The sequence below is a fragment of the Oryx dammah genome, unplaced genomic scaffold (assembly GCF_014754425.2).
Source record: "Oryx dammah isolate SB20612 unplaced genomic scaffold, SCBI_Odam_1.1 HiC_scaffold_20, whole genome shotgun sequence".
NCBI classification, from domain to species: Eukaryota; Metazoa; Chordata; class Mammalia; order Artiodactyla; family Bovidae; genus Oryx; species Oryx dammah.
Genome location: NW_024070204.1, coordinates 41,948,729 through 41,973,757, shown reverse-complemented (window position 1 = coordinate 41,973,757; position 25,029 = coordinate 41,948,729). Strand labels below are relative to the sequence as shown.

Here is a 25,029-nt window from a genome sequence, read left to right as displayed (position 1 = left end):
CTATCCAAAACTCATCCAGTTCCAGTATTTGAGAGTCAAACCTGAACCTTATTGGGGGCCAGCCAAGGGAACTGCAGGCCACAGGAGGAGGATATACTGACTTTAGGTAGTGTGAAAGTCACTCAGTCGTGTCCAGCTCTTTGTGATCCCATGGGCTGTACAGTCCATGGAATTCTCCAGGTCAGAATACTGGAGTGAGTAACCTTTCACTTCTCCAGGGGATCTTCCCAATTCAGGGATCAAACCCAGATCTCCCGCATTGCAGGCAAATCCTTTACCAGCTGAGCCACAAGGGAAGCCCTGATACACAGGCAGGGTCGTGTACAGGCATTTAAATCATGACCATCCAGAAAATGTCACTGATTTTACTTTCTTACCTAAAATAGAGAAACTCAAGGTAATTTCTAGCATCTTAGAAGAAGATGCGGGAGAGACTTTTGAGTAGGCCATTTCTTGTCTTGATTCTCTGGTTGGAGAATTTGGAACTCTCCTTCCAAACCTCATCTGCAATCTGATGGAAGTTGGTACCACTGAGGTTTGCCGCTGCTTCTCCACTGTCTGGAGAACCTAGTGTCACAATACTCCCTGGGACAGCACACAGGTTGCACACTATGTTTTACCCTTTCGAGGCAAGCCTTGGGTTCACAGACACCTATACCCACAGCCAAACTCACACAGATGGTTTTGTTAACCCATGTCACTAGTGCCCAACTGGTTGAAGGTGAAAGACTGTTTACTTATCAGAGCAGATTAACCATTTTAGAACTAGCTTGGGAAAATTTGGCATGAGTCTTGGAAGTGATGCACAAGAGAAATCATTAAGCTTTGCATGTTTACTTCTTTTTTTTTGTGAACAGTCCCTGTTGACTGAGAAATACATGCTGTTAATTGTTAAGGCCTTCTCTAGCTGTGCTAGTAAGCCATGGTGTTGTTTCCTTCCATATCAGAGGAAGTTTAAGAACACATATATACATGAAATGTCTGGTTGTGTTCCTGCAAGTCTGCCAGTTTGTAACAAATTTGGCAAATTTGATTAAGATGATATAGATCAGTCTTCTTCAGGAATTGTACTAAGCAGTGTTTCTTAGGAAGCACTGATTATCATGTCCCATGTCCAAAGTGGTTAAAATTGTGGGTTGCATTGGCATTACATAATTTTAGAATTAGAAATAGGTAAGAAAGAGATGGCAATACCAGACCACCTGACCTGCCTCTTGAGAAATCTGTATGCAGGTCAGGAAACAACAGTTAGAACTAGACATGGAACAACAGAATGGTTCCAAATAGGTAAAGGAGTACGTCAAGGCTATTTATTGTCACCCTGCTTATTTAACTTATATGCAGAGTACATCATGAGAAACGCTGGGCTGGAAGAAGCACAAGCTGGAATCAAGATTGCCAGGAGAAATATCAATCACCTCAGATATGCAGATGACACCACCCTTATGGCAGAAAGTGAAGAGGAACTAAAAAGCCTCTTGATGAAAGTGAAAGTGGAGAGTGAAAAAGTTGGCTTAAAGCTCAGCATTCAGAAAATGAAAATCATGGCCTCTGGTCCCATCACTTCATGGGAAATAGATGGGGAAACAGTGAAAACAGTGTCAGACTTTAAATATAAAGGGAGGCTCCAAAATAACTGCAGATGGTGATTGCAGCCATGAAATTAAAAGATGCTTACTGCTTGGAAGGAAAGTTATGACTAACCTAGATAGCATATTGAAAAGTAGAGACATTACTTTGCCAACAAAGGTCCGTCTAGTCAAGGCTATGGTTTTTCCTGTGGTCATGTATGGATGTGAGAGTTGGACTATAAAGAAAACTGAGCACTGAAGAATTGATGCTTTTGAACTGTGGTTTTGAAGAAAACTCTTGAGAGTCCCTTGGACTGCAAGGAGATCCAACCAGTCCATCCTAAAGGAGATCAGTCTTGGGTGTTCATTGGAAGGACTGATGGTGAAGCTGAAACTCCAGTACTTTGGCCACCTCATACGAAGAGTTGACTCATTGGAAAAGATCCTGATGCTGGGAGGGATTGGGGGCAGGAGGAGAAGGGGATGACAGAGGATGAGATGGCTGGATGGCATCACTGACTCGATGGACGAGTCTGGGTAAACTCTGGGAGTTGGTGATGGACAGGGAGGCCTGGCGTGCTGCAGTTCATGGGGTTGCAAAGAGTCGGATATGACTGAGTAACTGAACTGAACTGAACTGAAGAATTCTACCAAAAAATTTAGGGACACTTCATTTCTTGTAGCATTTGCCTTTTTATTATGATATTTTTTGTGTGTGCAGAACTAGAGTAAAAACTGCTTCTTTCCTAAAACTAAGATAACCTTGGTTTCCTTTTCCATTCCATTAGAAAATAGCTAGAATATGCTCATTAGCATATTTTCAAAGGAATCTCCTGAAGTTCAACAAGAACTTATTTCACATCAACATTTTCTATGGATAGTAATGCCATGTTGAATATGAGATGATCGTGCCTGTATTTTTGTTCTGATTTAGAGAATTGAGAGGAGCTTATCAGAGATGGGAATTATGTCTGAATCACCATTTTCCTAGTCTTTTTTTAAGCTGATAGAACCAAAAACTGGAAGAAAAAAAAGAAAAGGAGAAAGTAAAACAAGCTGTTTCAAATTATCTCCTTTTTTTTTTTTCTGTTTTATAGTTTGTTTGCTTACAGATCTCCAAGTAATATGGCTGAAGGAAGATAGACTGAGCCTTGAAAAGAAGAAACTCTTGTCTTTCTCCCCCTCTCAGGCCCTTCCTTTCTCTTTCTAATATACATAGACACACATACACACACACACACACACACACTCACAATGAAATGTAATGTGATTGGAGAATTGATTTATTATACAGAACTGAGACTCTAGCATTTAACCATTCTAGTACTAGTAAAAAGTGTATTTGGTTTGATTCTATTGATCAAGAAATATGTTTTGCCTTAAGTACTATTTGATATTTGAATTTTATGTGAAGTTGTTGGTAAGATCAAGGAGTCCACATGTTATAATACTTACATTTGTATAAGGCTTGTGTAGATTTAGAAGCCAAAGCAAGAGTATTCTTTCATATCAGTAACTGATGCACCAGCCATACATGCTACGAAAACACTACAAAAATACATGTCATGGGATAAGAGCTTTAAGTTGTGTACCTAGAGATTGTCATACTAAGTGAAGATTGTCATAATGAGTAAAGTAAGTCGAGCAGAGGAAGAGAAATATTGCAGTATGATATCCCTTTTATGTGAAATTTACAAAGAAATGATAAAATGAACTTATTTACAAAACAGAAACAGACTCACAGACTTATAGAAGGAACTTATAGCGACCAGCCAGGAAGGATGGGGGTAAGGGATAGTTAAAAGTTTGGGATTAACATGTACACACTGCTATTTTTTAAAATGGACCTACTATATAGCACACAGAACTCTGCTCAATGTTCTGTGGCAGCCTGGATGGGAGGGAATCTTGGGGGAGAATGGATACATTTATATGTATCCACCTGAAACTATCACAATATTGTCAGTTGGCCATATTGCAATATAAAATAAAAAGCTTTTTTAAAAAAGATCTTTAAGCTGTGGGTTAGACTTCTAAAAATAACTCTAAGTACTCAATACCTTCTGCCTTTTGCACAGCCTTACACAGCAGGGGATTTCCTAGGCTTATTTTACTCGATTGCATAATCAATACACCAAGTTCCAGCATTGATTGTAATTGAAGGCTTTATTTGTTTGTCTGCAATTTAAGGTCTTCTGTTTAGAATTAAATAAGATGTACTGTTGCTGATTTATGTAATTACTACTTTGCTGTAAATAAGATGAATTTAAAAAATATTTTTCTAAAGTAACACAATAATTTTAACTGACGTCATTTATCTTTCAAACTTGTGATTGAAATAGCCTGAGCATAGGGAAATGGTTTTCTGTATAACTTAATTAGATGTGATCTAATAAGAGTATATTTCCGTGAAATAGATAACCTGAGGGCAATGCTGAGCAATACAGATTATAGTGGATGGCCTTATCATTTTACCTAGATATATTGTAATAATAACTTGACTTGTACTATCATTTTCAGAATAGAAATAGTTTAACCAGATCATGATTGATTTTTTTTCCTCTTAAATACCCAAATATGAACCGAGTACAGAATAGCAATTATTAAACTATGGCTTAAAACGCAGTGTATTTGCAATGAGCAAATGGAGAGGTACTGCTTCTTACTATGAAACCACAGGGCAAGTTAACAAAACTTTGAACTTCATCCTCAACAGTAAAATGAATATAATGAAAGCTGCTCTAGCTACCATAAAACTGTTGTGATAATCACAAAGATAAATTAAATTCTAACTGTAAGAGATCTATATAAGCTGAACTTGGTGGTTTTGTTGTTGATGGTGGTGATGTTATGATTATTACTGTAATTATGCAACTAGAGTGGAAGTGATACTTGCAAGCGTGTAGAGACATGAGAGTTTCATTATGTTTTTCAGTTCTTAGACAGATGAGTTGAGACCTTAGGTGTGTTGTTCCTTGCATGTTGATTAAAATGAAATTGGATAGCCTTAATACTCTTATTTATGTAACTATTTGTTTATTTACTTATATGTTTTTACATTTTTACCTTATCACCATGGAGATTCTGAAACTCAGTTTGCTTATAAGGGGATAGACTAAATTTTTGCCCAAGTCTCATACAATTATAACTTTCTATGAATCTATGGATAAAAGTCAGTCTACTGTAGATAAATATGTTTAATGGGTTGAAATTTTTATTTATTTCACAGTCCCTTCTTACAAGTGGTGGTCGGGTCCCTGGCCCAGATATAAAAAGAAAAAGCAGAGAAGTATATTTACTATACCATACAAATTACACAGATATGTTAAATGTTAAGAGCAAATTTTACTATGACTAAGGTGGGATTTCAGAGTAAAAAGTGAAAGCCTGACTTTTGTGTTAATGGAAAAGCTCTGTTTTAACTTCCACATAAATAAACAATTATTAAGTAAGCTTCTTGACAGCTTACACATTTCTTTTTCTATGGTCTAAATTTTTAAAATATTTTAATTATACTTGTTTTTGAACATTATATTTCAATAAAATTCTTCATGACTTACAGGTTTGTAAAGAGGTTAAAATTGTACCTAGCAATAGAAAATGCTATAAACAGCTTTGTTAAATTAAGACACACACACATACACAGCCTATTCATAAATTTAGAGGACTGTGTTATGTGGAAAACACATAAACATCTTATTCTGTATCCATCTTTTTATATACAGCTACTTTATGAGTCAGTCTTTTATATAAACTGATTGATTTAACCTGCATAAAAAGCAGATTCTTTCTACAGTCCACCATCTGCCATACAAATTGACATATGTGCAAATTATCTAGGAAGAAACTCTAATTCCTTGTTTTTATATGGCAACCATAAACAGAAATTGCATATTTAGTAAATTTTATAATCTAATAATTAATAATAACCACCCAAAGGCTATGCTCAGGCTGGAAAATGTTCTTTACTCTCTGCTTCTTTTATTTTACCCACTGTGCCATTGCCTTCTCCATTTTATGTCTCAGGTAGCTACTTTTCTTATTAAGAGCAGAAGTTTGAGCCTAGCAAAAAAGATTATGATTCTTCATTTCACTTTAATTTTAGTCGTTTTTAACATTAGTAAGATGCAAAAACCTCTAATTAGCAGAGTTAAACAACTTGAGAATGCCATAAAAAGGAGATGATCTACTAATTGGAAGATAATCAGTGCAGAGCTGCTTTGCTAAAACCCATACAATTAATTTAACGCACGTTTGTTGTTCAGTCACTAAGTCATGTCTGACTCTTTGCGTGCATATTAAATAAAAACACTTAGAAAATGACATCAATGCTTATTTTACTTCAGCCAGGTATTGAGTGACAGTACACAGCATCAGTTACTGTTTCATGCTGAATTTGCCTCCCGATGTCACTTGCACCTTCCAACTCTCTGTAGGATTAAGTCTCAGACAAGGATTTCCTTTCACAAGACTCCTTCCTGTTAGACACCTTAAGTCTCAGACAAGGATTTCCTTTCAAAAGACTCCTTATTAGACACCAAGATAGTTTGCTCCATCCTTGGCTAGGGGGATAGGAGGAAAGGAGGAGAACCCTTTGAGAGTTCTTGGCCAATAGGAAAATATGAAAGTGAAATACAACCATATAACCAAGCCATCTTTATTGACCTCAGATGCTCCAGGGAATTTTCCCTCAGAGGTCTTCTCTGATGAAAACCTGAGATAATTTTTCCTCTAAATTCCCTTAAGGTGCAGTAGAGATTTCCTTTTCCCTTTGCAATGAAAGTATGTACATACTGTAAAGAATTTCTGTGCTATAGTTATGTTCTTAAAATGGTTGAAAAATCTGCATTATAATTATTGTGAATTTTACTCATATAATGGTTATAAAATACATGGCTATGATCTTTGGAATGGAGAGGATTATACTATGCTTTAGCAGACCTGTGATTTCATTCCAGCTTTGCCACCTACAAGTGTGTAACTTTGAAAAATTTCTTTTTTCAAGAAATTTAATTTTTCCAAGATTTGTATTCCCTCCCTGTAATAACAATATCAGGTTTCAAGATTTTATAAGGAGCAATGAGATGATGTAACGCTGGTGGTTTAGTCACTGAGGCATGTCTGACTCTTGCAACCCCATGGACTGTAGCCCACCAGACTCCTCTATCCATGGGATTCTCCAGGCAAGAATACTGAAGTGGGTTGCTATTTCCTTCTCCAGAGGATTTTCCAGACCCGGGATTGAACCCAGGTTTCTTGCATTGAAGACAGATTCTTTACCTACTTAGCTACAAGGGAAGTCTGAGATGATGTAATAGTATCTTGCAAAGAGTTAAATGTTCTGTTTATGCTAATCTCTTCCATTGTTCCTTTATATTTATGTGTATATAAAATATATTTACCAATATTTATATATAGAAAATATGTAAAATACAATTCCTTATATTTACTTGTGCAAACAGATACAACAATAAAATATTTTTCTTGAAATGCTAATTCTAATAAAAAAAATCATGTTTAAAATCTTGAAATAATGTCCAATTAGTGCCTTTATATAAGTGTTGATGAATTCTTAGTACAAAAGTTGGAGTTAATAGACATGCCAAATTTAAAAGTAATTTATTGATTTGTTTAACTTTTATTTTAAAATAATGCACCAACATTGAAAAAATGTGAGGAAAATATCCATAATCTAAATCACTGTTAAACTTTAATTTATAAACCTACTTAATTTGGATTTTGTATTTTGTCACCACTAATGAAAAAAGAAAGAATTCAAAGGATTAACTGACCAGGGAACATGCCTAAATTAAGGTCTTAAAATGACCAGCCATCATTCTGTTTATGTTAGCAACAATTTAGTTATTCGGTTACTTTATATTTTATTGCTAAAAATAAAGTGTTTAAACTCTCCTGTAATGCAAAATGTTTGATGCCAAAGGTGTAAATGTTTGTAAGCATTGTAAGCAGATCATAACACTACAAATAAGAAAAATAAATTTCCCCAACTGAAATAATACATGTGACTGTATATCTGATTTTTTAAAATGTCATTGCTAAAATTCATGGCTTTGGATTTATTTGGAAATGTTACTATCAAGAGTACAAATATATATTCCAAGAATTCAAGAGCTTCTATCATGTGACTGGAATAGAAATGATTCACTATTTCCTGAAACTGAAAGTCACTCAGTTGTGTCCGACTCTTTGCGACCCCATGGACTTCTCCAGGCCAGAATACTGGAGTGGGTAGCCTATCCCTTCTCCAGAGGATCTTCCCAACCCAGGAACTGAACCAGAGTCTCTTGCATTGCAGATGTAGTCCTTACCAACTGAGCTATGAGGGAAACCCACAATACTTTTAAAAATACAGTGCTAATGTTACATAGCAAAGTTGATAGGTCACAGAATTAACAAAAGGACAGTGTTGGTAGGGTCTCTATCTTCTTGTGAACTTTGAGGTTAATGTTTACTTTGCACCACACCATGCTATAGGGGAAATGTTGCTATATATATATATGTATATGTATATATGTATATGGTATATATGTATTTTTAAAGAAGTATTTATTTTGGTTATCCCCATTTTGACATTACACCTACCATTGCTGCATTCTTTACCACAGATCTCCGTAGAAATGGCATGCACAATATTCCTACTGAATAATTCAATGTGTGGTGGGCTCATTGAGTTGAGGGTGGACTCACTGAGTTGAGTGGGCTTCCCAGGTGGCACAGTGGCAAAGAATTTGCCTGCGAGTGCAGGAAACACATGAGACACACACTCAACCCTTGGGTTAGGAATATCACCTGAAGGAGGAAATGGCAACCCACTCCAGTATTCTTGCCTGGAAAATACATGCACAGAGGAGCCCAGCGGGCTACAGTCCATGGGGTTGCAAAGAGTCAGACATGACTGAGCACTCACATTGAAATGATCTCTACTTGTCTTCCTACTGACATTATCACTTAATACGATCTGTAACAAAAAGTCACTGTGTTTCATTCAACTAAGATGGGGACCTCTCCAAAAATGTTGTTTAAATGTTTGGGTTTGTAGTAAATATATGAATCCAATAATTCTAGCGGACATATTTCAAAGAAAAAATAACTAAAATTAATACTTAAAAACTGAGTTAATTCTATGCCAATTACTATTCAGTATAAAGCTTCCCCTCGCTCAGCGGTAAAGAATCCGCCTGCCAATTCAGGAGCTACAGAAAACACAGGGTCGATCCTTGGGTCGTGAAGATCCCCTGGAGGAGAAAATGGCAATCTTCTCCAGTATTCTTGCTGGGATAGTCCCATGGACAGAAAAGCATGGCAGGCTATAGTCCATGGAGTTTCAAAGAGTTGGACATGACTGAGTGCTCAGGCAAAGCAATAAGGCTTGCACCCAGGTCTGTTGATGGTATCCTTCTTCAGCACTGTGGAATCGATGGAGAACAACTGTTTACTGCCCTAATTCTGTTTTTGTGAATACAGATAAAGTAAAATCATAACATATTCAAGTGAATACAGTATATTTGGAATTGATGACCTGTTTTACTGACACTTATGACTTCAGGCATATTATATTGTGTTATTTTCCTTATCTTGGAGACTCAGTGCAACTTTTGGTCTGATTGGCATTGCTATAATTGGTATAAGTAATAAGTTTATTCAATAATCATGAAACTAATTAAACACACTGATAGAAATTTGGTAACCTAGCTGATTCTCTACCTGGGTTTCTAATTTACTACTTTGTGACACCTCTTCTTTAATAACTTAAGAATACACGTGTGAATTTTTGAACCTCTAAATTCTGTGTACCAGATTTTGCTAAGATTTTACCTACTTAACATATTTATATTCATATTTGCTTTCAAAAGATGAATAGTTATTTCAGGTATTCAATGATGGAATATTTTGGCCTCCTAACTTAACAAAAATTTAATTCATGTGAAAGATGATGAACTGGAAAACTTTTGTTGCCATGTTGTGTTACTAAGTGGTTTAGTTTGAATTTGAATGTCCTGTGTCAGGAGATCTTAGACACTCTAGAATAAGTATTTCTCTTTTTGCCACATCCCTTCACTCTGTCCCAAATTCAATAGCAGTACAAACAGGGTGTTGAATCAAATGCTTACAAAGGATTTTAAGTAAACCTCGAGAAAATTCAAAATATAATTTTTTCTATATGAAATTTCCCTGATGGTATAATAAAATTATCATATATATATGTTTATTTTCCTATAACTTGGCTCAGTACATTTTCCTCAAGAGATAATCAGTTTCAATGATATCTCAATGAAGTGATGAATTAAATGAGTGAATACTTTGAATAATAAAAAATAATCTATAAGGAGCAATTTGTTAGTAAATCATTACTTGAAATGAAAACAAGATAAGCCCTAATTAAATCAGAGCTCACAGATAATTTATTTACTTTCAGCAGGATTCAGATTACATGTAAACTGGTGATATTTAGATGGTATGGTAAAGCACTGTTAGTATACAGTTTCTTATTCATGTTATTTTTGATGTAGACTAAAATATGATAGAATCATTTTTAAAAGATGAAAAGAGAACAGACATGTAATAAAATAAATAGAATGTATTGGGAATAAAAATGTTCTTGGATTTTTCACAAAAGCCTCTAAGATTCTCTTTTCTTTCTTTATGCCTATTCTTTGCCTTATTTTAATTTGCTATATTAAATAAGGGCTGAAATGTAAAATTTGAACTGGTCAGTTAGTCTTTCTCCCTCAATATTTTGCCTGAAGTTAGAAATATAATTAAGTTTACAAAGTCACAATCAGTATCATATAGAGTGGTTAATAATATGGTCCCTAGAGCCTGACTGCCTGGGTTAATAAAGTGGTTAATAATAATATGGTCCCCAGAGTCTGACTGCCTGGGTTATAAAAGTGGATTATTCCACTTACAAATTGGTAACTTTGAGCAGGTCACCATGTTTTCCACCTCAACATTATCATCTTAAGAATTGTATGATGATAAGACTAAACTAGTTTAGTATAATAATCGGTGCCTTGAACAATTTAGAGCTATACATGCTCTTTTTATCATATTAGTTTTCAAAGATAATGCTGTATTTGTATTTTATCACAGTCAATCTAATTTTCCAACTTGAATTTTCCCTGTTAGGATAGCAGTAGTGGGATGGGGGGTGGTGGGAAGGATGAGAAGGGATAAAAGACGATGGAGGTAATGGCATAAAATACTGTTTCTCCAGGTGGTATTCTTTCAACAACAGCCTCATAATCACATGGTTGCCACCTAAATACTTACATACCACTGTGAAGGCTGTGTTGGCTCTTGTAAGCACAATGTGTGCAGTGGAAATTCAGTGATACTGGTTTCATAGAATAATAGAGAAGATCCCATCACCTGATTAGGTGGTGGATCCACTCTCCCCCATAAAGAGAAGCATATATTGCATGAATCTTTCTAAAAATTTTATAACCCCCTGAGTTATTCTAATATCCTCTTTCTTTCATGGGCGTGCTCAATTGTGAAGTTATGTTTGACTCATTGCAACCCCATGGTCAGTAGCCCTCCAGGCACCTCTGTCCATGGGATTTCCCAGGCAAGACTACTGGAGTGGGTTGTCATTTCCTTCTCCAGGGGATCCTCCCAACACAGGGATCAAACCCACATCTCCCACATTGGCAGGTGGATTCTCTACCAGTGAGCCACCAGGGAAGGACCCCTCTTTTACCATTTTATGAAAAACCTGTTGTTCTTGTTGTTGTTGTTTTATACTTTACACCTTTATATGATTTTTGCTTTCATTTCACCTCCCTTAAACTTGTAATAGCTTTTAAATTGACTTATGTATGTACTGTTTGGAGAAGGAAATAGCAACCCACCTCAGTATTTTTGCCTGGAAAATCCCATGGACAAGGAGCCTGACAGGCTACAGTCCATGGGATCACAAAGAGATACAACTTAGCACCGAACAGCAGCAACAACAACAATCCATTGTTAAGTCTGTCTGCCATACTAGGATTTCTCAGTTCATCATTGTTTGCATTTGGGGCCAGATAATTCTATGCTGTGGGAGAACATTCCTGTGAATTTAGGATGTTTAGCAGCTTCACTGGAGAAGGCAATGGCACCCCACTCCAGTACTCTTGCCTGGAAAATCCCATGGACAGAGGAACCTTCACTTTCACTTTTCACTTTCATGCACTGGAGAAGGAAATGGCAACCCACTCCAGCATTCTTGCCTGGAGAATCCCAGGGGCAGGGGAGCCTGGTGGACTGCTGTCTATGGGGTCATACAGAGTCAGACACGACTGAAGCGACTTAGCAGCAGGAGCAGCAGCAGCTTCACTAGCTTCTACCCACTAAAAACTAAAAGGTCTCCTTATGTTGCCACATGTTCCTTAGGCAGAAAAAATTATCCTCAGTTTAGAATGACTCTGCAACAATGCTTCTGATCACTCTTCTTAAAGTATAAATTTTGTCCTTTCAGATTGTTGAGAAACTGTTGAGAAACTTCAGCTTTTCAGTTCAGTTCAGTTCAGTTGCTCAGTCATGTCCAACTCTTTGCAACACCATGAACTGCAGCACGCCAAGCCTCCCTGTCCATCACCAACTCCCAGAGTCCACCCAAACCCATGTTTATCGAGTCAATGATGCCATCCAACCATCCCATCCTCTGTTGTCCCCTTCTCCTCCTGCCCTCAATCTTTCCCAGCATCAGGATCTTTTCCAATGAGTCAACTCTTCACATGAGGTGGCCAAAGTATTGGAGTTTCAGCTTCAGCATCAGTCCTTCCAGTGAACACCCAGGACTGATCTCCTTTAGAATGGACTGGTTGGATCTCCTTGCAGTCCAAGGGACTCTCAAGAGTCTTCTCCAATGCCACAGTTCAAAAGCATCAATTCTCTGGTGTTCAGCTTTCTTTATAGACCAAATCTCACATCCATACATGACCACTAGAAAAACCATAGCCTTGACTAGACAGACCTTTGTTGGCGAAGTAATGTCTGCTTTTTAATGAGCTGCCTAGGTTGGTCATAACTTTTCTTCCAAGGAGTAAGCATCTTTTAATTTCATTGCTGCAATCACCATCTGCAGTGATTTTGGAGCCCAGAAATATAGTCAGCCACTGTTTCCCCATCTATCTGCCATGAAGTGATGGGACCAGATGCCATGATCATAGTTTTCTGAATGTTTCTGAATCAGTTTTTCATATTATACTAAAAAAATGTTGTGATGCCTTCAGATCTGGCCATCAATATGTTTGCTAGCATAGTCCTTATTTTCTTATATATCATTCTATATTTTAGACTGTCTAATTCATGAGTAACTCTTTTGACAGATAGGTAGATAATGAATTTTCTGGATTTGATGACTGTTCCTAAGAGTTTTCTCTCAAATATCCTGTCCCACATCTGCAATCATCTATCCAGATTTTCTTTTTCTGCTTAAAACATGGTATTGCTCAAATTCCTTTACTCAGTAACTCAGTTTAAACTCCCATTAGGATTGAGAGGGGTCTTTGCTTTATGGATAGGTAGCTAGATAGACAGACAGAGAGATAGGTAAATAGATTCTAAGGTTACTGTATTTTAAAACCATATTCTATCAACATGGAAATAGTCAAGTAGGTTAATGGAGCAAAATATGGAGCCAAGAAACAAACATCATGGTGTAAAGACAGTATATAACAAAGGAGACAGTTTTTCTGTCAGTGGGGATTAGGTTAGAAGTCAGATGCTGTCTCAAGAAAGAATCTTTTTAGAAAGAAAGAAAATGTGAACTTCATTCTGTGTACCAAAGGCAAAAAACCTTACATAGATAAAAGATGTAAATATAAGTAAACGTAAAATAGCATAATCTCAAGAAATTTAGGACATATGAATAATCTCCAACTTAGAGAGTTTTTTAAACCAATACAGGAAATTTGTAGCTGTCAAAGTGAAAGAAGTAAAGTCACTCAGTCGTGTCCGACTCTGTGTGACCCCATGGACTGTAGCCTACCAGGCTCCTCTGTCCATGGGATTTTCCAGGCAAGAACTGGGGTGGGTTGCCATTTCCTTACAATTTATTTTTCTACATAAAATGATAACTTTGTATGGCAAAGAGTAAATTAGATGTAAATATTTAAACCAAATAAAGAATTGATATCCAGTCTTCAAAATATTACAGTATTTTAAAATAAAGAAAAATAAGAATTTCATCAGAAAAGAGGTCTAATTAATTAGTAAGTATATAAACACCTTCTCAAATTCCCTACTCAATGAAATATAAAAATAACAGTACCAATGGGTAGCTTTTCTCACTATAGAAAGTGATGAGTATATTTTTAGGTGTTTTTGGAAAACATGTTTGGAAAACTTGTTTTGGGAAACATGGCCACCCAAGATGGATGGGTCTTGATGGAGAATTCTGACAAAACATGGTCCCCTGGAGAAGGGAATGGCAAACCACTTCAGCATTCTTGCCTTGTAAACCCCATGAGCAGTATGAAAATTCAAAAGGATATGACACTGTAAGATGAACTCCCCAGGTTGGTAGGTGCCCAATATGCTACTGGAGAAGAGTGGGGAAATAACTCCAGAAAGAAAGAAGAGACAGAGTCAAAATGAAAACAATGCCCAGTTGTGGATGGAACTGGTAATAGAAGTAAAGCCCAATGCTGTAAAGAACAATACTGCATAGGAACCTGGAATGTCAGGTCCATGAATCAAGGTAAATTAGAAGTGGTCAAACAGTAGATGGCAAGAGTGAACATCGACATTTTAGGAATCAGTGAACTAAAATGGACTGGAATGGGTGAATTTAACTCAGATGACCCTTATATCTACTACTGTGGGAAAGAATCCCTTAGAAGAAATGGAGTAGCCTTCATAATCAAGAAAAAAGTCTGAAATGCAGTTCTTGGGTGCAGTCTCAAAAATGACAGAATGATCTCATGAATGCTGTTCATTTCCAAGGCAAACCATTCAACATCACAGTAATCCAAGTCTATACCCCAACCAGTAATGCTGAAGAAGCTGAAGTTGAATGGGTCTATGAAGAACTACAAGATCTTTTAGAACTAACACCTAAAAAATATGTCGATTTCATTATAAGGGACTAGAAGGCAAAAGGAGGAAGTCAAGAGATACCTGAAGTAACAGGCAAATTTGGCCTTGGAGTACAGGGCAGGGAAAAGGCTAACAGAGTTTTGCCAAGAGAACACACTGGTCATAGCAAACACAAGAGAAGACTCCACATGGACATCCTCAGATGGTCAATACAAAATCAGATTGATTATATTCTTTGCAGCCAGAGATGGAGAAGCTATACAGTCAGCAAAAACAAGATCAGGAGCTGACTGTGGCTCAGATCATGAACACCTTATTGCCAAACTCAGACTTAAATTGAAGAAAGTAGGGAAAACCATTCAGATATGGCCTAAATCAAGTGACAAATAAATTCAAGGAATAGATCAAGGGATTAAATCTGATAGACAGAGTGCCTGAAGAACTATGGACAGAGGCTCGTGACATTGTACAGGAGGCAGTGATCAAGACCATCCCCAAGAAAATGAAATGCAAAAAGTGAAATGGTTGTCTGAGGGGATCTTACAAATGGCTGAGAAAAAAAGAGAAGCAAAAGACAAAGGCAAAAAGGAAAGATATACCCATTTGAATGCAGTGTTCCAAAAAATATCAAGGAGAGATAAGAAAGCCTTCCTCAGTGATCAGTGCAAAGAAACAGAGGAAAACAGTAGAATGGGAAAGACTAGAGATCTCTTCAAGAAAATTAGAGATACCAAGAGGACATTTCATGCAAAGATGGGCACAATAAAGGGCAGAACTGGTATGTACCTAACAGAAGCGGAAGGTATTAAGAGGTGGCAAGAATGAACAGAAGAACTATACAAAAAAATATCTTCATGATCCAGGTAATCACAACAATGTGATCACTCACCTAGAGCCAGACATCCTAGAATGCAAAGTCAAGTGGGCCTTGGGAAGCATCACTATGAACAAAGCTAGTGGAAGTGATGAAATACCAGTTGAGCTATTTCAAATCCTAAAAGATGATGCTGAGAAAGTGCTGTGCTCAATATGCCAGCGAATTTGGAAATCTCATTAATGGCCAAAGGACTGGAAAAAGTCAGTTTTCATTCCAATCCCACAGAAAGGCAATGCCAAAGTATGTTCAAACTACCGCACTATTGCACGCATGTCACATGCTCACAAAGTAGTGCTCAAAATTCTCCAAGGCAGCCTTCAACAGTACGTGAACTGTGAACTTCCAGAGGTTCAAGCTGGATTTAGAAAAAACTGAAGAACCAAAAATCAAATTGTCAATATCCATTGGATCATAGAGAAAGCAAAAGAATTCTAGATAAACATCTACTTCTGCTTTATTGATTATGCCAAAGCTTTTGTGTGGATCACAACAAACTGTGAAAAATTCTTAAAGAAATGGAAATACTAGACCACCTGACCTGTCTCCTGAGAAATCTGTATGCAGATCAAGAAGCAACAGTTAGAACCAGACATGGAACAACAGACTGGTTCCAAATAGGGAAAGGAGTACGTCCAGGCCGTATATTGTCACCCTGCTTATTTAACTTATATGCAAAGTACATCATGCAAAACCCCAGGCTGGATGAAGAACAAGCTGGAATCAAGATTGTCAGGAGAGATATCAATAACTTCAGATATGCAGATGCTGCTGCTACTGCTGCTGCTAAGTCGCTTCAGTCATGTCCGACTCTGTGCAACCCCATAGATGGCAGCCCATCAGGCTCTCCCTGTCCCTGAGATTCTCCAGGCAAGAACACTGGAGTGAGTTGCCATTTCCTTTCCATTGCGTGAAGTGAAAAGTGAAAGTGAAGTCGTTCAGTCTTATCTGACTCTTTGCGACCCCATGGACTGCAGCCTACCAGGCTCCTCCATCCATGGAATTTTCCAGGCAAGAATACTGGAGTGGATTGCCATGCCTTCTCCAGATATGCAGATGACAGCACCCTTATGGTACAAAGTGAATAAGAACTAAAGAGCCTCTTGATGAAGATGAAAGAGGAGAGTGAAAATGCTGGTTTAAAACTCAGTGAAGATCATGGCATCCAGTCCTATCACTTCATGGCAAACAGATGGGAAAACAATGGAAATGGTGAGAAATTTTATTTTCTTGGGCTCCAAAATCACTGCAGATGGTGAGTGCAGCCATGAAATTAAAAGACCCTCCTTGGAAGAAAAGCTATGACCAACCTAGACAGCATATTAAAAAGCAGAGACATTAGTTTGCCGACAAAGGGCTATCTCGTGAAAGCTATTGTTTGTCCAGCAGTCATGTATGAATGTGAGAGTTGGAATATAAAGAAAGATGAGTGCTGAAGAATTGATGCTTTTGAACTGTGTTGTTGAAGAAGATTCTTGAGCATCCAGGAAGATCCTTGGACCGCAAGGAGATCCAACCAGTCAATCCTAAGGGAAATCACCCCTAAAGATTCATCGGAAGGACTGATGCCGAAGCTGAAACTCCAATATTTTGGCCACCTCATGCTAAAAATCTCACTCACTGGAAAAGACCCTGATGCTTGGAAAGACTGAAGGCAGGAGGAGAAGGGGAAGACAGAGGATGAGTTGGTTGAATGGCATCACTGACTCAATGGCCATGAACTGAGCAAGCTCTGGGAGTTGGTGATGGATGGGGAAGCCTGGTGTACTGCAGTCAGTGGAGTCTCAAAGAGTTGGACATGACTGAGCGACTGAATTGACTCAAATTTTTTTTTCAGTCTGGCAGTATATTTTAAAAATCAAATAGAAAACTTTGCTTTTTGACCCAATAAACACTTTTCTGGGAATCTGATCTATCAAAATAAGGGTTATTTATATTAGGTTGTTTATTATAGAATAATTTGTCATGGAAAAAACTAGGAAACAATAGAAAATGGTGAATTAGCTAGGTGGCATCACTAGATTTTTGGAGGGATATACCTGTGAGAAAAGCAATATACAGAAAAAATGTGTATAATATAATTCATTTTTGAAGGCTAAAAAGCCACAATCTCAGAATGTGTGTTTGTGTGTGTGTGTGTGTTTTGCATGTATTTATGTTAACATGGAAAAAGATACAGAGAAAACCATGCCTGGTTAAGGAAGTAGAAATGGAGAGAAAGGGAGAAAGGGATGGATAAAACAAGAGTTGAGAAGTTTTCCACGATTCAAAGGAACCATGAAGCATGTATAATAGACATTTATTTAAACTCATTTAAGAGAGAATATGTATGTCTGTTGTGTGTGCCTTAAGAGATAACTGAAAATGAACATAACACACATTCTTATATAAAATAGTTTGGCAGCTATCTAGTTGCATTATTTAGGGAAATTGGTTTAAATTTTACTCTCTAGCTCCTCATGCCGCTTCTCTTAAAAACCAACAACATGAACAGAAAGTGCAACCTCCATTGGACACTTTTTTGAACTTTTTAATTATTTCCATTATATCGAATTACCTCAAGATGCCTAGGAAGAAATTTTTGTGCTAGTTTTAACTAATTATAGTCAAAATTTATTTATTCACTCCTTTTGACAGTAATAAAAAATGTTGAGTATCTCTACTGAATTATGCTATTTAGACTCTAATCTATGAGAAAATATAAGTGCATGAGACAGTCATCATATACAGGGTAGAAGTCACCATGACAGGTAGAGAACCTGTAGTTCTCTAGGAGCTCCAAAGAGATTTAATACAGTAAGAAACTAGTCAAGCTTGTTTTCTTTCTATCCATTCTTTGAATGGATCACAAGATAAAAGACCTTTGTTTATTTTGTAGTTTGGTTTGTAATGTATCCAGTTTTAGTATTATCAGTATGAAAGTGAGTCAAATTTCAAGAATTTAAGTATCATTTTAAATAATAGGTGCATTCAAGATTTTTATAGAACACGTTGCTCTGTTAATTAAATATTCCATTTCTTATTTATGAAACATCTAGAATTTGGGGAACCCTAAGTGTATTCCTGAGAGTATGAGCTCTGTTCATTTCCCAAAATGCAAACTTGTGCATGAGTTCATTATACAATTTGCCGTGTATAATATCATAAATAATTTTCTTTCTTTAAAATTAAATTTCATTTTATACTGACAGAGACTAGGGGTCGCTTAAAGTGGCAACATGACTTATTGTATAAAAAAATAAAATAAATTTCACTTTAAGAACCTTAACTCTTTCAACTAAATGAGACTAGTTATATTTTATTTGTCTGCAGACTCAAGCAGTTCCAAAGTTTATGAGGTTGGGTTTTTCAAACTTATCATGTTCTGTTTTAATCTATAAACTTAACTTTAGAAAGCCTTATTAAAACAATGAACAAAAAACCTGTACATATATTTAATATTAATACATTATTTTTAAATTTATGATTATTTAAGAGTTAATTTGACAGACTCAAGTTAATTTGACAGACACTGTATGTGTATGTGGTTTATGATCTGGGAGTTGTAAAAGGACCTACTTTAGGAAGGACTCTGCACTTGAATTCATGCTCTGCTGCAGCCATCTTGAAATTCATAATAGCGTTATCCTTGAATTTATGTTTATAAGCAAAGTCCACTGGGACATGGAACCATGAATATGAGCATTGGTGCTGTGAGGTGGCAGCTGTGCATAGGCAGCTATGTAGGTTCAAGCCTACAGGCACAGCAGGAAGTACCGAAGCCAAGCAGTTGGCCTGGCAGCACGGCATAGATATGCACGCCTCAGCAGTCTTGGATGCTCTGTGTCCCTAATGTGGACAGGCCTGAACTGGGTCCAGGTTAGCAGTGGCAAAGGCAGCAACAGAAGCAGCAGTAGTAACCCTGGGCAACAGAGACACACAGGAGGACTTCCCATGCCAGCCAGGAGAAGACCATGGTGAGACTCCCCTATCAGCCCCAGGAACCCCCAAAGTATCTACGCAAATATTAAATCTCCTAAGTTCCAAGACAGACCCTGTGAAGCTCAAACAGTAAACTTTGTCAATAAATTATTACATAATAAAGGAATTCATATAGCCATTTCAATAAAAGTTATCAGGGAGTTATTAGAATTCTTGATTTTAAAATGTTCAGATTTGACAACTCCTGCAACATTGCGATGCAAATATGTACCAGCCTAGCAATAAGAAAGTTAAAGATCATCACTTATAGTGGAAAATAACACTATTTTCATATGAAGTTTTAAATGAGCCAGTTATTAACAAGGAAGGCAATTTTTAAATGAAATTTTCCTTGTAATTGAAAATACAGGAAGATAAAACATAATAAGGCATTATGGGTTATATACAAATCATGAAGCTATTTTTGGCTTCTTGCACTGATCATTCTTTAATTAAAAGTTACAGGAAATGTCAGAGGAAACATTAAAATATCATTGCATACATTTACATTTAACATTAAGTTCAGTAAAAAAGCAGTATAATGGTTCTTTGTTGTGACAGAATTGTTCTGTATCTTGACAGTGTTGATGAATATAGGAACCGATACACGTAACAAAACTGAATAAAACTAATTTGTGTATACAAATGAGTACAAGTTTAGTGAAATATGAATGAGATCTGTGGATTATATCCATATCAGTTTCTTGTTGTAATATTGCTCTATAGTTTGCAAGATTTCACCTTTAAGAAAAACTGATGAATCGTACATATTTCTCTATTATTTCTTACAATGTCCATGTTCATTTACAGTCATCTTAAAAACTGTAATTTAAAAATAAGACACAGTTTCATGAATATGATTTTTATGGAGTTAAATCATTTATTAGAAATTATTCCGTGAGAATCATCAGCTCCAGATGTACTAAAATTTATGTATTAAAATAATTTATCAAACATTCATCCTAATGTTGTCCCCAGGCTATAAAATACTCTAGTTCCAATAAAGGTTGCATCAACAGAAAGATCTTCCCTCAAATTAAAAATGTATCAGAAATTATTTGTGATCTTGCATTAGCCAAAAGGAACTGATGTAATTTTCAGTTTTATCATTGAAGATGCAATTATTAATCATATAAATTTTGATGACATAAAGAATGAATTTGTCAGAAAACTAAGCCGTAAAAATTGTATGATCATTCAAGATACCACAATAGTATAGTATTACTTGTATTATATATAATTATGATACCAGAATTTCACTTTTTGAAGTGTGTAAGTTTATATTGTTACTCAACTAGCAGTATTATCCCAAATTTTATAATGAATAAAATATTTTAAGGAAAATTCTTTATATATTATCTTCAACAATACTCCCCCCCCCCCTACATTTTAAATGAAAAGGCCTCACATTTTTATTTTACTGTGAGTCTCATAAATGAGGTAAATCCTGGACTAGGCAGTTTGATACATTGATCAAAAAAGTTCTTTAAGTTTTATCAGACAATATATAAGATATATTGAATAACTTATTTTTGTAGAATTGAGCTTAAGATAGAGTTTTGAAATGGTATCAGAAATTGCATCTAATAACTAATCTCAGAAGTCAGCATTTTTGGTTTTTTTTCCAGTGTCCTCCAAGATATTATTTTGCTTATTTTATTTTATTATTCTACAGAAAGTCAGTAAGATTCATCCATCATCAACTTTGACATTTGAATTTCAATATACATTACTCAGAGAAGGCTTCAAGGAAGTCTTTTCACTTATCAGATCTGTATTTCCAAATTATGTTAATTTTTCATTTAAGATATTGAGATATTCATTGAAGTTTATACAAATATATCATTTGGACTTTCAAATTTTTAATACGATAGTTTTTATAAAAATTCCTATACTTAGGCCTATGTACTTCATATTAATCAGCAGCATTTCTCAATTTGTAAATAATAATATATTACTAGAGAATGACACAGATTTCCTGGAAATTTTAAAATGAGCTTATCAACATTCATTCACACCACTGTCCCAAAAGGAATTTTTAGTTTTAAAAACATATAAAACTGACTAAGATTGCATATTTTAACTGTAGACTATTTCTATTTCATTATATTTAGCCAGTTTTGAAAAACATCGGGTCTTTTGATTAACTACTGGGGCGAAGTATCTGTGTAAATGCTCTATTACAAGAATGTTATAATGCTTCTGTTTATCGGTCATACTCATTTTTCTTCTGCTACCCTAATGGTTCACTCTACTTCCTTTTTCTCTTCTGTTGCAGAATGATTCTTGGGGAAAGCAGTATTCCTACGCGCTCTTCAAAGCGATGAGTCACATGCTGTGCATCGGCTACGGAGCCCAAGCCCCAGTGAGCATGTCTGACCTGTGGATCACCATGCTGAGCATGATCGTCGGGGCCACCTGCTACGCCATGTTTGTCGGCCACGCCACAGCTCTAATCCAGTCTTTGGATTCCTCAAGGCGGCAATATCAAGAGAAGGTAATTAGTGATATTGGCCTGTGGTTTTCTTTTTTTGTGACATCTTTGTCAGGTTTTGGTATTAGGGTGATGGTGGCCTCATAGAATGAGTTTGGAAGTTTACCTTCCTCTGCAATTTTCTGGAAGAGTTTCAGTAGGATAGGTGTTAGCGCTTCTCTAAATTTTTGGTAGAATTCAGCTGTGAAGCCATCTGGACCTGGGCTTTTGTTTGCTGGAAGATTTCTGATTACAGTTTCAATCTGCATGCTTCTGATGGGTCTGTTATTATTTTCTATTTCTTTCTGGTTCAGTTTTGGAAAGTTGTACTTTTTTAAGAATTTGTCCATTTCTTCCACGTTGTCCATTTTATTGGCATATAATTGCTGATAGTAGTCTCTTATGATCCTTTGTATTTCTGTGTTGTCTGTTGTGATCATCTGATTTTTCTCTCTTTGTTTCTTGATGAGTCTGGCTAATGGTTTCTCAATTTTATTTATCCTTTCAAAGAACCAGCTTTTTGCTTTGTTGATTTTTGCTATGGTCTCTTTTGTTTCTTTTGCATTTATTTCTGCCCTAATTTTTAAGATTTCTTTCCTTCTACTAACTCTGGGATTCTCCATTTCTTCCTTTTCTAGTTGCTTTAGGTGTAGAGTTAGGTTATTTATTTGACTTTTTCTTGTTTCTTGAGGTATGCCTGTATTGCTATGAACTTTCCTCTTAGCACTGCTTTTATAGTGTCCCACAGGTTTTGGGTTGTGTTTTCATTTTCATTCATTTCTATGCATATTTTGATTTCTTTTTTGATTTCTTCTGTGATTTGTTGGTTATTTAGAAGCGTGTTGTTCAGCCTCCATATGTTGGAATTTTTAATAGTTTTTCTCCTGTAATTGAGATCTAATCTTAGTGCATTATGGTCAGAAAAGATGCTTGGAATGATTTCGATTTTTTTTGAATTTATCAAGGTTAGATTTATGGCCCAGGATGTGATCTATCCTGGAAAAGGTTCTGTGAGCACTTGAGAAAAAGGTGAAATTCATTGTTTTGGGGTGAAATGTCCTATAGATATCAGTTAGGTCTAACTGGTCTATTGTATCATTTAAAGTTTGCATTTCTTTGTTAATTTTCTGTTTAGTTGATCTGTCCATAGGTGTGAGTGGGGTATTAAAGTCTCCCACTATTATTGTGTTCTTGTTAATTTCCCCTTTCATGCTTGTTAGCATTTGTCTTACATATTGTGGTGCTCCTATGTTGGGTGCATATATATTTATAATTGTTATATCTTCTTCTTGGATTGATCCTTTGATCATTATGTAGTGGCCTTCTTTGTCTCTTTTCACAGCTTTTGTTTTAAGTCTATTTTATCGGAGATGAGTATTGCTACTCCTGCTTTCTTTTGGTCTCTGTTTGCGTAGAATATCTTTTTCCAGCCCTTCACTTTCAGTCTGTATGTGTCTTGTTTTGAGGTGGGTCTCTTGTAGGCAGCATATATAGGGATCTTGTTTTTGTATCTATTCAGCCAGTCTTTGCCTTTTGGTTGGGGCATTCAACCCATTTACATTTAAGATAATTATTGATAAGTATGATCCCATTGTCATTTACTTTATTGTTTTGGGTTCGGGTTTATATGCCCTTTTTGTGTTTCCTGTCTAGAGAATATCCTTTTGCATTTGTTGGAGCGCTGGTTTGGTGGTGCTGAATTCTCTCAGCTTTTGCTTGTCTGTAAAGCTTTTGATTTCTCCTTCATATTTGAATGAGATCCTTATGTCAATGTATGGCAAAACCAATACAGTATGGTAAAGTAAAATAAAGTAAAAATAAAATTAAAAAAAAAAGAAAGAACAACAAAAAATTTTTTTAAAAAGAGAAGGTAGTTAGTTTTATCTCTAATATATTCAACTAGCTAGTTTGTCAATTTAATTAATAGTATTCAGATAAATAAACTATGCCCTGTATCAAAATTATAATGAGCTGAAATGTTCAAAGGAGGAAACCACAATCTGTTTCCATATTTTGAAGTTTTTTCAAGATGGTCCTCATAGCTTTTGTTTCCATCTTCTCTCTTAAATACATATTTTCTTTAAAAAAAAATCTGAATTTTCATTCACAAAAAAATAGCTCCATGTTTCAAATGTATGAAGCTGATTTGAAGTGTTGTCTTGGTTCCTGTTCTGTAATTTTTAAACAGTTACGATAATATAAAGACTTCTCCTGTACATGTTAGAAAAATGTGAGCTGATTAAATGCAGAGAGACGGGCATTGCACATGTCTCTCTTTGCCTCTCTGCATGTTGCAATCATAATTTATATTAAGTCCATATGCATAGCTGAACATATGTTGCCCTTATATCTAGATAAGTCACCACATACCCTCCAGTCTTTAAAATGCATACTAACAGCTGCTATCATGCATTCTTACGCATAGTGTGTTAATTGAAATGATTGCTGTGCTAAACTTTTCTCAAAAGAGAGAAAGTAGATTTGTGCACTGATTTATTCATTGGATTTTGTTTTAATATGCTGAATTATTTGGTTGGTACTAGACATTGGATAATCAGACAGTACTTATATTCTTCACAAACATGAGTAACTTTCTGATAGATAAGAATGTTTTATAATTGAAGGAAGAATTTCTAGTGTGGGAGCTCTGTTGAATATGATAAGAATATATAATATATATGCACCTTGCTAAAAAGCATATCTGAAAGTAATGGTTCAAACAATTCTAGAATATGTCTCCTGATGAGTAATAACAGCTTAGCCTCATAAATTCTTCACCAAACAGGCAAAGATCATTTCATTTGTGACTTTATTTACAGAAGTTTTCAACACTTTGTTTTTGCCATAATTCATCATCAAATTCTTGATCTTGTGAGGGTTTGGTAGAGGATTAAGGATACTGGAATAAGTTTTTGTTACTTTCTGACATTTGAAACAATTTAGTCAGGAACAGCTGGTCATTTAGGTGAGCGGCATTGAGTCCCTCTCCTGCATCTTCCTAAAAGAGGCCCTGAGAACCTGGCAGGCATCACCAGTCTCTTTCTGCTGAGGGCTCTGTGCTCTGCCAGAAGCCGCTCTTGGATGAGACCCAAGATGTCAGGCTA

General features: G+C 36.1%; 1 protein-coding gene across 1 annotated transcript in view; it reads left to right on the top strand.

Moving 5' to 3' along the window:
- HCN1 (hyperpolarization activated cyclic nucleotide gated potassium channel 1) overlaps positions 1 to 25,029 on the top strand; it is a 446,451-nt gene that overhangs the window by 295,800 nt on the left and 125,622 nt on the right. Inside the window, exon 4 of the mRNA XM_040262465.1 lies at positions 21,731 to 21,949. Coding sequence (XP_040118399.1) covers positions 21,731 to 21,949 — 219 coding nt within the window. The remainder of the gene's footprint in view (positions 1 to 21,730; positions 21,950 to 25,029) is intronic.